This window comes from Brassica oleracea, chromosome C1, assembly GCF_000695525.1.
Source record: "Brassica oleracea var. oleracea cultivar TO1000 chromosome C1, BOL, whole genome shotgun sequence".
In the NCBI taxonomy this organism is placed as follows: Eukaryota; Viridiplantae; Streptophyta; class Magnoliopsida; order Brassicales; family Brassicaceae; genus Brassica; species Brassica oleracea.
Genome location: NC_027748.1, coordinates 43,170,644 through 43,184,832, shown reverse-complemented (window position 1 = coordinate 43,184,832; position 14,189 = coordinate 43,170,644). Strand labels below are relative to the sequence as shown.

The window sequence follows — 14,189 nt, the reverse complement described above, 5'->3', positions numbered from 1 at the left end:
AAAAATTCAGTGCATATTTAAGTCTTTTAAATAATTATATTATATGTCGTTAAAAAAAATAAAATAATAATTATATTATATCAACTAATTAATGGAAAATTGTGTGTATTGTTCCCGCCAAAACAAATTCCCATTTTCCCGCGATGGTTTTGAATTTTTTTCCCAAGTGTTTCTTTTTTTTTTTTTTGTTGAGAAACATATTTGTATAGTAATGTGAATATTATTATTTTCAATTTACTTAAAAGTCATTTATATATAAAATACGTACATTTGAAAAATATACATGTTTGGTATCCGAGTGGTAAGTGCAGTCTGAAGTTTAAACATGATAAATTATATTTTGTGGGTTAATTAATTTTTGTGGTTACTAACCACTTGTGATAATATATTCAAATTGACAATATATAACATAGTTTGAGCATTATTTTAGACGGTAGAAAGCGGATTTAAATATTTCTATCAAATTTGATTTTTTTTTTAAAATAATTAGATTTGACCAAAAAGTTTGAGCTATATTGTCTTTTTGTTAAACGATATCTTTGTTTGTTGCTTCACTGTTTTATTTATTTATTTTGATAAAACTTAGTTAGAACTTAGTATTATCTTTAACCCCTAATCCAATGTTTATAGTTTTATAAATTGTACTTAATGATTTGATTTATACGTTAATTTGTTTGGTTGTCATCGATTGCGTATATATAGGAGGATGAGAATGCTAATCGGGATTTTGTTTAGATCTAGGATAGTATATAGTATGACGATCTTCGCTAAAATTTCCATCAATATTTTCCTGCATCGGTTTTGAATATTTTCCAAGTGATGTTTTTGTTAAAGTGTATTTGTCTAAAACCCTAAAATATCATTATATTCAATTTTTGTTCAGAAAAAAATAATTATATTCAATTTACTTAGCTATTGTAATCATATATCTGACATAAATTGGGAAAATAGACATGTTTTAGCAAGTATAATTTGAAGTTTATACATAACAAATGGTTAGAATCATTAGATGCGGTTTGAAATAGATGATTATGGATTTGACCAGAGCTGCCAATCGGATCGGAGCATTTAGAGGTTAATTATATTGGTGGTAACTAATCACTTGTAATATTATGTTTGTTTTGTAAACTCGTAATATTATGTTCAAATTAATAATATACAACATATCGTTTGAGTATTATCAATCAATCAGATATATATTTTCTAATTTGTTATATATGGTTGGGTTTGTTAAAGATTATCTATGTGTTGCTTTATTATTATTATTTTTTTAATAAATGTTAGTTTTATCAGTCATTCATGTCACGTTGTATTGGTGTATATTAATGATAACTAGATTTTGATCTGCGTATCCGTCCATGTATGTTTTCCATTTCTATTATCAAGTTATTATAATGTATAATATCAAGTTATCAAGCTAAAAGTATTTGATTTGGTTTCATTTTCTAATTGTGTTTTTTTCTCTTTTGTAGCACTATATTCTTATTGTGTATTTCCTCAAAAGTTTATAACTCTAAATAATTTGTTTAAGACTTGATCCATATAAGTTACTCTCTGTTCTTAGGGATATATGCTTAATTTTTTAGAATTCGTAGACGTGATTTTGAGAATCAAGGATTCTTTGTTTTGTTCTTGTGGTTTGTGAATAAAAATTGAATTTGTTAGAGTCACTTATGTTAGTAGTTGTATACACACTGAGACGAACCATTTGAGAGGGAGTGGGGTCAGTTGACACCACAAACAAATATAAATATCATTTGTAAGTTATAATTGTTAGTTGATTCTAGCCCAATTGGTTCGATAGTACCCTTTTTGAGCCCACAAACACGGGTTCAAAACTCCTCGGTGACACCATATTCACTTTTATTACATTTAAACATAACTTTATTTGCATTATATTATGACCCTAGTAAAAAAAATTACGGGGACCGCCATTGTATACATGTAATCATAAATAGGGTGATATGTTTAATATTATCGTAGACACTCAATGACTGTATTCGTGGTTGTATTATTTTTGGAAATACTTAAAACTTATTCCCCAAAACGTGATTTAACAACTTCTGTATTCAAGTCTTTTGTTATTTAGTTTTCCAAAATATCTCAAGAGATTTGTTGATTGACGCACGAGTCATGACTAACCTTTATTGTTTCATTTTATTCATTTGATTGCACGACACTGTTTTTTCACTCTATATTACGCAACAACTTTTGGGTACCTAGATTTTTGCTAACGAAATCTATATATAAAAAGTATCGTTTGCCTCTCTCTTGTGCCTCCTGTGTCCATTTGATAAAAACGAACATTTTCATTAATCATTTATTCTAACTTGATTTGGGCTTCTTGTGACACTTAATTTTCGTCATTTTTATGGTATAAAGCCCAATAGCCCAACAAAGTAATCATAATTGTGTTCGACGCGAAGACATCGAAGTTCAGCGTTCGTCTCTCTTCACTGTTCAGCTGTGACCTCTGATCTTCATCACTGAAACTGAAACGGTCGGAGTTATGTGTTCTTCGTATGGTGTTAAATCCTTATTAATTCAATCCACCATGATGAGGCTTTGAATGCGTGCTAGGCTTTGTTGAGTCGGTGGATCTACGAGTATAAATAAATCAGTATTTCTAAGGTTTCAGAGATAAGAATGGCCAACTTCGTTCATCTCCTCCCTGATTTGAAGCCGGCCGTTGTCCCAATCTCCCTCAGCTACTCTTATATCATCCCACCGAAACGATTACTGTAGATAACACGGACGACTTATGATGCAATCATTCAATCGGCCTAATTGTTTCTTTCACACCACTAGAAGAAAGAATTGGATCACAGGTTAGTCTAAACTGAAGAATATGAAAATACGTCTGGGATCTAATCTCTTTGTGGGACAGGTTACTCTGCTTTCTAAGCTTTAGTATAAGAAGAACTTTGAAGCATTGATTTTTTGGTTATTGTGATTTCAGCCATTGTTCGTTAGGGTGCAATGGTTTATGTTTGTTGTATTGTGAGCTGCTAATAGTTTAGCAATTAGAATGTTTACTATGTTTTCTTATACGAATGAAAAATATTTTTCCTCTGAAACAGTAAACTAATGCCATTTTAATGATAAGGTTTGCTCATATCAAAACAAGAATTTTACTTCATCATTACTTATGAATTTACATACGTGAAACATGTTAAAATTGTGTCTTTGATTGAGCTTCTTTTACTTCTATTCCCCACCTCCATTTTTATCACCGTCCGTCAGTGAAACTAAACGGCGCGGTCGGCAATTTCCTCCTCCTCCTGGCTTACCCATCATCTAGAACTTGCACCAGCTAGGCGAATAACCACATCAGTCTTTATGGAAACTCACGAAGAAGTATGATCCTGTAATGTTACTGACACTTGAAAGAGTTTCAACAGTTATAGTTTCCTCCCCTGAAACAGCATGAAGGAATGTATATATTTTCATAACTTCAGTTTTTTTTCCTACCACTTCCCGCAGTGATTAATTTTGTGCCAGACGAAATAGTACAACTATAATGAAGTCACTCACAGATACATCAAAGTCATGTTGACCACGAATCTGCCTAAGAAACTTAAATTTGGTGAAAAATGCAGGTCGTACAGATCTCCCATGAATGGTGTGATCTTAGAAATGGTAAGAACCCCGTGGAATGTAACATATTACACATCCATTCACTAGACGTATCAAAAATGATGGATTTAAGTTACAATTCAGTGGGTGCGTAAGCAGGACTTGGAGCATCCATGGCTGAGTATAATGTGGGACATCAGCCACCATAGCTTTCAGTCAACTACATAATCACAAAAAGGCCTCCAGAAAGTTAAGCAAACCAAACAAAAAGATATTGCAAAAGCAATGTTTAACTTTTTGCTTCTAACCAAATAAAACAGATCACTTACGTATATAGATACTTAAACTTACGTATGTGACCATACGTCTGAAACAAATTTTAAGATATAAGAACTTATATTGTATAACAAAGTGAAATTTTACGGTTAACAAATAACAGATATCCCACAAGGTTAAGAGGTTTTGCAGATTGTTCAAGGATTTTCAGATGAACCAAAATTTGCTACTTGCTTAAAGCTTTCCGTTGTTACCATGAAGCATGTGTTGTAATGATTTAAAACAGTCTGGACTTACATATTGTATGTTGCTATTTGTAACTGAAGTTTGTTAGTACGTGTGGAAAAACTGCAGAGCCACTATGCAAAACGTTGTAAATAGTGATTCTATTAGTAAAAAAAGTGAAAGGTCATCATATCCATATACTAGATAGTGAGCTCAAACATATTTTTTTCTAAAAATCAATAAATTCAATCAATAAACATACATAAACAAGAAATAATCCATATTTAGTGTATATAATTCAATCAGCTGTCGTTCTAAAAAATAAATATCCCAAATACCATCATAAGACAAAATTCTGATTTCTAACAAGAATAACAAAATAAAATACACTTACATCTATAAATGCTAATTCAAATAATAGTTGTTTTACACTGTTTTTTTTGCAGTGAAAAATTCTATTAAATTCAAAGAAAGCAAATATTGTAAGCAAAGTGAAATACTTATATTTATTATGAATTGTTTTAATGTACTAACAAATACATAATTTCTATAAAAAAAAGAAGAAATAAAAAAATTGTTGTAAAATAGTGAAAATTAAAATATAAAATAAATTACAATTTATTAAAATTTAAAATATATTGTATTGTTTTGTTCATTTGCTTACCCGCCCTACGGGCGGGTCCGACCCTAGTTATTAATATATTGGTGTTAGAAAAGAAAACTTGTATGACGTGATTTTTAGGATAGCCACAGCTTTGTGTATGTTCGATGAGTACGGGTGTTATATTAGTTTGATGGTTGATTTAACTATTTAGAATTAATGTGAATCATATATATATAATTATTTGAAAATTGAATTTGTTTATTTGTGATGCTCTCCATAATTTTAGGCTTAACCATATTTTATGATCAATTATTATTCTTAATAAATATTACAATGATCTAACTGATAATTTACCATTATTTTCAGAATATTAATTTGATTTAGTAATATTTGGTGTAGTAATATTTACTGATTCAAATAATATATCTCAATTATCCTAATACTATTGGAGAAGCGAATTTACTTATTTGTCATGTTTTTAGGCTTAGTTATATTCCATGCTCAGTTAGTAATTTTAATAAATACTTTTATTGACTTAGCTGATAATTTATCATTATTTTCGGAATATTAACTTGGTTTAGGAATATTTGGTTTAATAATATTTACCAATTCAAATAATATATCTTAGTTATCCTAATAATAAATATTTTAATATTATATTTGGTTTAATAATATTAAATCGGCTCTATTTTAATATATATATATATATATATCACATAAGATAGAATGAATCATCTTTTTAAGGTAATTTTCTTATGATAATCAAAATCACTCATTATGATAATTTCTAGAAAAAATAGTAAAAATCCAAAAATATTTATACTATTATTTGTGAAGTAATTTTTTTGCTCTTACGTTAAAAAAAATTAGAACGTTTAAAGTCTTTATTACCCTTAATGTATAACTAAATTAGATTTGTTAATATATATTACCTATAAATTAAAAACAAATTTCATTAATTTGATGTATTATCTAAAAATATTCTATATTATGCTATCCAAAAATATTTCACATCATAATATTTTGAAAATAAATATAAATCTATGTCTGTAGTTTTATGTATAAATAAATGTTTTCAATTTTATTTTATGTAATAAATTTTTTTTTAAAATAAATTATTTTATCATATATAAAAATAATATTTAATTAATTATTCTAATGTTTGTTGAATTGATAGTATATCTATTTAATTTTTTTTGTAAAATTGTAAAATTGGCTTTTAACTTTTTTTATAAATTATTGAATGATTTTTTTTAAATATATATATATGTTATTTTGATATTTTTAGGTTCTACGAACTTTCTCGGACAATGAAGAATCTTACTCAAATCCTATTTGAAAAATTGATTTGTATCTGAACGTGTATATGCACATTCTAAATGATTATGCAAACAACAAAAAAATTTTGTTAATGGGATTGAATTCTTGTCGTTAACAGAATAATTTCATTTAAACATGTAAAATTATTATGGTTAACACGTAAAATCAATGACGTCGAATTATTATGGTAAATAAAATTAATAAAATAGTTCGAAAGAGTGAAAAAAATGTAAAATATATAATAAAATATTTATAAGCGGTGAATTGTGTTTTTTATTTCTGTAATAAATAATGTCTAATTTTTGGAAAAGACCATACACGAAATAGTTAAAATTAATTTTAAAAATGAATCCGATGTAAGAAATCAATTAGAATTACGTAAGTAATGTTTAAAACTTTAGTTTTAATAGTATTGATTATCGATAATTTAATGATATATGATTAATTTGTTTGGTCGTTATCCTCTGCGTATTTATCGGAGCATATGAGTCCCAATCGGGATTTTGGTTAAATTTTATGTGAGTATATATAGGCATGATGATCTTAGCATTATCTGTGGCTAGACAAAACCTAAGCAAAGCTTTCTATCATTCTCTCTGTTGTGGTTCATCAATCGTTTCCTTTATATGTCTTTATCTCTTGATCTCTCTACTCAAACCTAACTTTGAGCAAGTTTGATTTTGTTTTTTTCAGGTTGATCACCGATCCTTAGCAGCAGCAACAGCACCGATCTTAGACCGTGGCTATGGATCCTAAGATTAAGATTAAGATTAAGTAAGCGTCTCCGGTATTCGTCTGATTGTTCTAACTCTCTGCTGCTTCATCTATATTTTTAATCACGATTGTATGTTGAGTTGTTAGTTGTTGCCTCCATTGATTCAGCTGCTTTAACATAAGGCTTTACTAGAGTGTGTGTGTGTGATAGAGAGACATGAACACTAGTTCTTGTTTCAATCCAGATATACAAAAGTAGACAGTATTTTAACACTTTTAATTGCGTTTCTTTTTAATCAGTGTGTTTTGGTTATAGACTTTTTTTTAAATTTGGTTCAAAAGCGGAATATATTCTATTTTAGCTACAATCACTGGTTTAATTGGTGATGCTTGTATAGTTTATTGCTATATGTTTCCTGTATAGCAATAACTATATGCTTGTACTGTTGAGGTTTCTGTTAGTGTGTTTATTGAGATTTTTTTTCCAAGTTTAGTTCATTCTCAGCTGTCTCTGCTCTTGCTTGCCTGATGATACTTTTGGTTTGTTTTCTGAAGCAGAACTGGTCTATCCGAAACCACTCTGCGCGCTCTGCGCAAATCATCTCCAGGATCTTTAGGAGTGCCTAAACTGAGTCGGATAATGACAAAATCTGAACCTAACTCTCCTTCACCGACCCGTCTTTCACTTGACCGCTCTCCTGCTAACAGGTCTCGTAAGGCTCCAACCCCACCAGAAGTAAGTTTGTCAATGGTATCTATCATCTTCTCAATATCTTGAATTCAAGAAGAACTGTTTGATATCCATTGTTCTTGTCTAATGATTGTTTGCAGAAAACTCGTACACGGAGTGTGAATGGATCATCAGAATCATCACAACCTCGGTCGATCCAACTTAAGGAAGATCTAAGGAAAGCTAATGAGCTGATAGCATCCCTCGAGAATGAACTTGAACAAGTGCGGGAAGAGTCACTCGAGAAACTCTACGAGGCTTTAGAATCTCAAAAAACGGCTAAGGAGAGTTTTGAGATTGAAAAATTTAAAGCCGTCGAGGCAGGAGTAGAGGCTTTTCATTTAAAAGAAGAAGAACTAAAGAAAGAACTCGAGATCGTCAGGAACCAGCACGCTTCAGACTCGGCCGTTCTTCTTTTAGTAACCCGGGAGCTAGAGAAAGTTAGCTTAGAATTGGCTAAAGCTGACGATGCCAAGAACATGCTTCTGAGTCAAGCAGATGATGCTACCAAGAGGGCTGCTATTTTGAAAAGTGAGCTTGAGAATGCGAGGTGTTTTAAAGCTGAGGTTAAAAAACGAGATAAGATCATCGAGAAGCTTGACGGCGAGATAGAAGTTTTGAAGATGGACAAGTCTTACGCGGACGGCTCTGCTGACCAGTGGTGCAACAAAACCATAGTATTAGAGAGACAGCTGGAGGAAGCCAATACGATGAAGAGAACCGCCTCGGCGTCTCTGGCGTCTCTGACGAAACAGCTGGAAGGAAGCAATAAAAAATTGCGCGCTGTGGAGTCTGAGGTGGCTGATCTCAAGGATAAGGCCAAGTTGATGGCGACGGTGGGGCTTAGGCAAAGTCAGGATCTCGAGAGGTCAGGGCATATGCTGGAGGCTGTGGAAGAGTTATTATCTAAGGTTGAGAAAGAAGCTATGAAGCTGAAGAGTGAGGTCGAAACTGTGACTGAGGAGAAGAAAGAGAGTTTAAAGAGAGAACAAATGCTATTGGAAGAGAAAAGTAGAATCTCGTCAGAGCTTGAGAGGTCGAAAGAGAAGTTGTTGAGCCTAGGTGGTCGAGATTACGAGACGCAAGTAGAACATTACAAGAAGATGCTTGACGAGGCGAAGCTTGAGATTGATGTACTCGTCAGTGCCTTGGAGCAGACCAAGATGAGAGAAGCTGGTTTGGTGAATCACGTGAAGAAGTTTGAGGAAGAGGTTTGTTCTATGGGGAAAGAGATTAATAGGTTGGGTTGTTTGGTTAAGAGGACTAAGGAAGAAGCTGATGGAGCGTTGAAGAAAGAATCTGAGATGAGGGACGAACTTAAAGAAGTGGAGGATGAGGTGATTTATCTTCAGGAGACTCTCAGAGAAGCGAGGGGTGAAAGCTTGAAACTAAATGCGAAGATGTTGGATAAAGAAACCGAGTTTCAAAGCGTTATTCATGAGAATGATTTACTCGTGAAGAAGATCAAGGAGTTAGAGGAAGCATTGGCCAAGAAAGATAGTGAGCTCAGTGACAGCGAACAAGACTATGATTTAGTAGAAACCCTTGATGGCATGAACGTGAAACTTGAGGAGAAGAGAGAAGTGAAGGAAGATTCTTCAGATGGTAATGATGATGATGATGCAGTTGAAGTTGAATATAGTATGTGGGAAAGTTATCATACCGGGAAGAAAGAAGGTTTCCACAAGGGGAAATAAAACATCACTCTTTGATTACTTGCAGTTTTTTTGTTGGCGGTGCTGTGGAATCTCGCTTATTACATGTACAGAGGCACACACACCACTCTTTATCGTTTTTGACTCCCCATAAGTGTTCTGTCTTTTTGTTATGGCTTTTGAAATAGTTTTTTTTTGTTTAGTTGGACTAATATGATTGTTTTCTTCTTTCGATTATTTTGGCTTTACTGTTTTCTTTGTTTTTGCGTTATTAACAAACTCTGGAACAAATTCTCTGTTTATGTAACGGTTTGTGTTTTTTTCGTGCTCATTGGATACCCATGAAATACACACTTTTTTGCATTACATATAAACCTTTATTCTCATAACATTTTGTGGAATGAAGCACAGGTTTGTGCACATATAAACCCTTATTCTTTGTCATTTTAGTAACCAGAAACCAACGTAATCTTCTTCTTTTTTTTTGTTTAGAGTTCTTCTAGACGAGTCCCTGTTTCTTTTACTTTGAAGAACTTAATTACAAAGGGCTTAACTTTCTTTGGTTTTTGAAAAAACTGGTACCTTGAAATAGGCTTAACTTTCTTTGGTTTTTGAAAAAAACTGGTACTTTCTCAGGTACCTTGAAATGCAAGTTTCTTACGTTAAGTAACTTTTTGATAAGAGTTTATGACTCCTTTTTGACTGAACAAAACTTACAGTTTCTCAAAGGTTAGCAAAATTGATTTAACTTTGAATGTGGTCTTAAAGTTGTATGTTTCATAATCTTTTGACTTTCAAACGGATAACAAAGTGGAGAAAGGTAAAAGTAGTTTTGCTTCAAAATAGGGCAAGTCTCTAGTTTAACGAAACCGTTGTTACTGACTAAAATATACTTATAAGGTAAAAGAGATATGATTGTTCATCTGTTCCGTTAATCTTGAATCTAAGGATCCGATTGGTAATGACTGTAGATTTAAAATTTTTGCTGTAGAAAAAAATATATAGACTTTCTGCTGTGGTTTTAGATTTTATTGCTGTAGAATTTTATGGAAAACACTACTGCAGAGCACTTGTACAGCTGTAGGTTATTTCAAAAACTGTGGTTTCAAAAAAAATTTAAAGCTAGATTCCTCTAAATTGGTGCTGTAGAAATAAATATGGCTATGGACAGAACCTACAACAACTACCAATAGAACTATGGACAATATCTACAACAACTACCAATCTTGCCCTAACTATATAAATGAAGGAACGTTGGTTTACATATTATCTGGTTCTTATAATTAAAAAATAAAACTGGACTGACTCATTATTATTGATGTTGCGTCATCAATCAGATACATATGAATGTGTTTTGGTTACTAAGTGCATGAATTTTGTTCACTTTATTTTTTAGTTAGTTATAACTTCTTGATCAGCCCAAAAAAAGCTATAACTAAAAAAATAGAAATCTGATTTGATTATAATGATGAGATCATCATGAGATCGACCAGAAAACAATACTGAGTTCGGTTACTTAGACCATCGTTAACGCAGAGTTCTTAGTACATGGTTTTTAGCAGAATATAAGAACCCGACTCTTAACTTTTAACTGAAAAAGTTAAGAGTCGGCTCTTAAATCTCTTATCTAAAAGCCGACTCTTAGCATTTTCAGTTAAAAATTATGAGTCGGATTCTTATATTCCACTAAGAACTCTGTCCTAAGAATCCCCGTTAATGATGCTCTAAGGTACGTCCTTGATCCTGGTTAGGTTACCATGAACAAAAAGGCAACCTCCAGACAGTATTACGTACGCCAAAATTTGTACTTCTCGCTAAGAACAGAAGTAATGGATATACATTACTATACAATTTTTAAAGCTACTACTTCTGCTCTTATGGAGATTAGAGATAACCTTTAGGGGTTTTGAACCAAAATCATCTTAATGTAAACTTTTAAGCATGGGTACGTTAAATGAATTCATATAGTGGCTTAAGAATTTATTGCTTTGAATTCATTTCAATGACCAAAAACATATAAGCGTCATAACTTCAGTCTGGTTTCGTCCACTGGTGACAGTGCATGAAAAAATCGTTCTCTAAATCTTTAACGTGACGTTACATTGCATGGCTTGTAAGAGATAATTAAACATTTTATGATAATTAAGTTTATTAATTACTCCTTATGTTCCTAAAAAAAAGATTTTCTAGAGTATTCACGCATATTAAGAAAACAATTAACTTTTTTACAATTGAATTTATTATTTATTTTACTATACATTTCCAATAAATATCAACTAATAGTATTCAACCAATTCAAATATTTTCAATTAATGTTTTTTAAAAGTATACAATTTTTCAACATTAACTACTAAAAATATCTTAAAATTTTAAAAAATTTATCATTTTGGAACAAAAAATAAATCTAGAAAATTCTACTTTCAGATTACTATTTAAGCTATGTTGGGTTATGCTTTGGGAACTACGAGCATTGTAGCAAAAATACAGTCAAGTTTTAGTTTGCGTGAGCGTATTATTTCTTTTCCTTTTTGTCTTTTAGCAAATATTGAAGGCCCAATTATGTGTGTACGTATATAATAATACACAAATTATACTTGATTATATATATAGATGTGCCGTGTACATGTACGTATTTTAAAGCATATAAAAAGAGCTAACGTCCGTATTTATAATTTTTGGTGTTCGTTTGTGCATTAGAGAGAAAATTACTATAGGGATTAGGATAATTTATTTTGTCATTTTATAATTTCAAGGAAGAAAAAAATTGAGGATATCTTAATTTTAGCATTGATTATTTTGGAATCTTTTTTTCATTGTGAATTACAAATGACATTCTTTTTTTTTAACATACAAAAGGACATTCTTGTTGTGAAAATGTAGCTTCAAACTTCAAAGCATACTATTTTTCGATCAAAATTCTCAAAGCTTACTAATTAAAGTCTTAGTCGAGTACATAATGAAAATAGTTGGATTGTAAAGGGCCTACTAGAGCATCTCCAAAAAAAACTCTCTATTATAGAGGTTGCAAATATTTAAAGTTTCAAGGTGTTTTTTTCTAAAAACAAAACTTCAAATTTAATTCCAAAATTATTTGTAATTTACACTATATTTTTTATATTTGTCATAATTAATATAAATCCATAAAACTTTTGTAGATAACTAGCAAATATATAAAAATATTATAGTAATATTAATTAATAAAATCTTACACGAAAATATAAAATTATAAATAGAAATACATAATTAAATATCAAACTACAAGAAAATACCACATTATTACATAAAATTATTTTATTAATGCTCTATTTTCGGTTATACAAAATTTGTTTGGAAAATATTTTAGAAGTTCCGGAGAAAATTTAATAGACTATTAGTGTTGTTGTATATTTAAATTTGTGTAATAATTATGTCTTCATGTATATATCTTCTTAAAAAAAGTTAGTAAGTTTATTTTGTAAAATTTTATTTATAAAAAAAACTTTTATGTGTAAAATTTTAATTTATAAAAATAAATTTGAAATATTTAAAATATACAAAAGTTTAAAGATTAAAACTATGAATGAAAAAATACTTAAGAATCATAAATGTGATGTATAATTAATTATAAGGACCAACATGCAAATAAAAAGATAAAACTTTAAATTTATAGTTTTGAGTAGTGAAACTTCAAATATGAAATTTTACATTTTAAAACTCTAAATTTGAAGTTTTGAAGTTTTGAAGTTTTTTAGAGAGCAAAAAATTATATATTTGAAGTTATAAAGTTTCTTTTGTAGATGTTCTTATGTTAAAACTAGATTAACCTAGTTCAAAAAGAAAACTAGATTAACCTCCATGATCAAAAGCCGGTATATATGATGGGGCTCTTCAGTTAAAACACGTTTTATAAGTACTCGTTTAATCAAAAAAATATTTACTTTCGGGATGCTAAACGTTTGATTAAATTTCAGGATGCTATATACCGTATGTATATATTAGGCCTGCACATCTTCAGAACTGATGTCAGCAAAATCTATATAATACAATTAAGCCACGTACAAAACTGTACGTACAAAGATGAAAGATCAAGAAAAATGGTAGTTAGAAAGGTTAGGGTTTTGAGGGTCTCGGGCTTGTATGATCTCAAACAAAATAATTTGCGTGTCCTAGTATGCTTAAAACTAGAATTATACCAATAATGAACAACCATATCGAGACTTGGTTAAATTTAGTTGTGTACCTAATAGTTCAGATGTGTAAATAATTGACCAATGACCTCCATACTATTGTATATCGAACTGTCTGTTCTATCATATATAATTGGGTCAACGTAACATTATAAATTATACTTTACAAATTATATTTTGAATATTTAAATAATTATACTAATAGCGCATAAACATACACGATTCAAAAGTCTCATATAATGTGTTACTCAACATATAATAAGTTATTCCATGACAAATAAGGACATGTTTTCTAGTGGAAACCTACTCAAGATAGTGGTTGATATCTCGCATATTTGCATTGTTTTATCCATTTATTCATAAACATTTTCATCATAGAGATTAGGATTTAGACATGTTTAGGTTGCATTTTGCATACATGAGTCTCTATTAGGTACTGGAGTGTCACATGGAGTTCTTGGAGGCATTTGGGTGCATTTGGAGCTCAAAAGAAGTGGTTAAAGCGATCAACGGACGAGCAGCGCACCAGAGCGACCTCACCGGAGCGACGCCGTGAAGTCGCTGTGGCACACATCCTGGAGCGACCTTGCCAGAGCGACGTAGAGAGGTCGCTCGCGTTTTTATCGCGAGACACCCCTCCCAGAGCGACTTGCCAGAGCGACGATCCAAGGTCGCTCGCGTTTCCATGGCGAGACGACACCCAACACATCCTGGAGCGACGTCCTCAGAGCGACACAGCCAGGTCGCTCGCGAGGAGACGACCCGGGAGCGACGTCTTCGGAGCGACACAGCCAGGTCGCTCGCGAAGAAACGACCCGGGAGCGACCTCTCGCAGCGACGTGCCGAGGTCGCTCTGCGTCTATTTGTTTGGGCGAATTCATGATTTCTCAAGGGCCTTTTGGTCATTTCATTATGCACGTTTT

At 31.4% G+C, this 14,189-nt stretch overlaps 1 protein-coding gene across 8 annotated transcripts; it reads left to right on the top strand.

The window, feature by feature from the left end:
• Positions 1–6,502: 6,502 nt before the first annotated feature.
• On the top strand, positions 6,503–9,332 carry LOC106324100 (WEB family protein At3g02930, chloroplastic-like). 8 transcript variants are annotated; one of them, XM_013762126.1, is made up of 4 exons: positions 6,503–6,519; positions 6,695–6,775; positions 7,271–7,466; positions 7,547–9,332. In XM_013762126.1, exons 2-4 carry the CDS (start codon positions 6,747–6,749, stop codon positions 9,140–9,142), a joined length of 1,821 nt encoding a protein of 606 aa, XP_013617580.1. In that variant the 5' UTR covers positions 6,503–6,519; positions 6,695–6,746; the 3' UTR covers positions 9,143–9,332. The 8 variants fall into 8 exon arrangements, with proteins under 8 accessions (XP_013617580.1, XP_013617597.1, XP_013617591.1 ...); XM_013762149.1 differs by lacking the exon at positions 6,503–6,519 and adding an exon at positions 6,534–6,605 and having other exon boundaries at positions 6,695–6,769; positions 7,274–7,466; XM_013762132.1 differs by lacking the exon at positions 6,503–6,519 and adding an exon at positions 6,534–6,605 and having other exon boundaries at positions 7,274–7,466.
• Positions 9,333–14,189: the final 4,857 nt, after the last annotated feature.

What these genes read in the sequence shown, in the direction of transcription:
- LOC106324100 (XM_013762126.1), top strand. Translation starts at nt 6,747, where the DNA reads ATGGATCCTAAGATTAAGATTAAGATTAA. An exon ending in AAGATTAAGATTAAGATTAA is followed by an intron (nt 6,776 to 7,270) that starts GTAAGCGTCTCC and finishes TGTTTTCTGAAG; the next exon opens with CAGAACTGGTCTATCCGAAA. An exon ending in CAGAAGTAAGTTTGTCAATG is followed by an intron (nt 7,467 to 7,546) that starts GTATCTATCATC and finishes GATTGTTTGCAG; the next exon opens with AAAACTCGTACACGGAGTGT.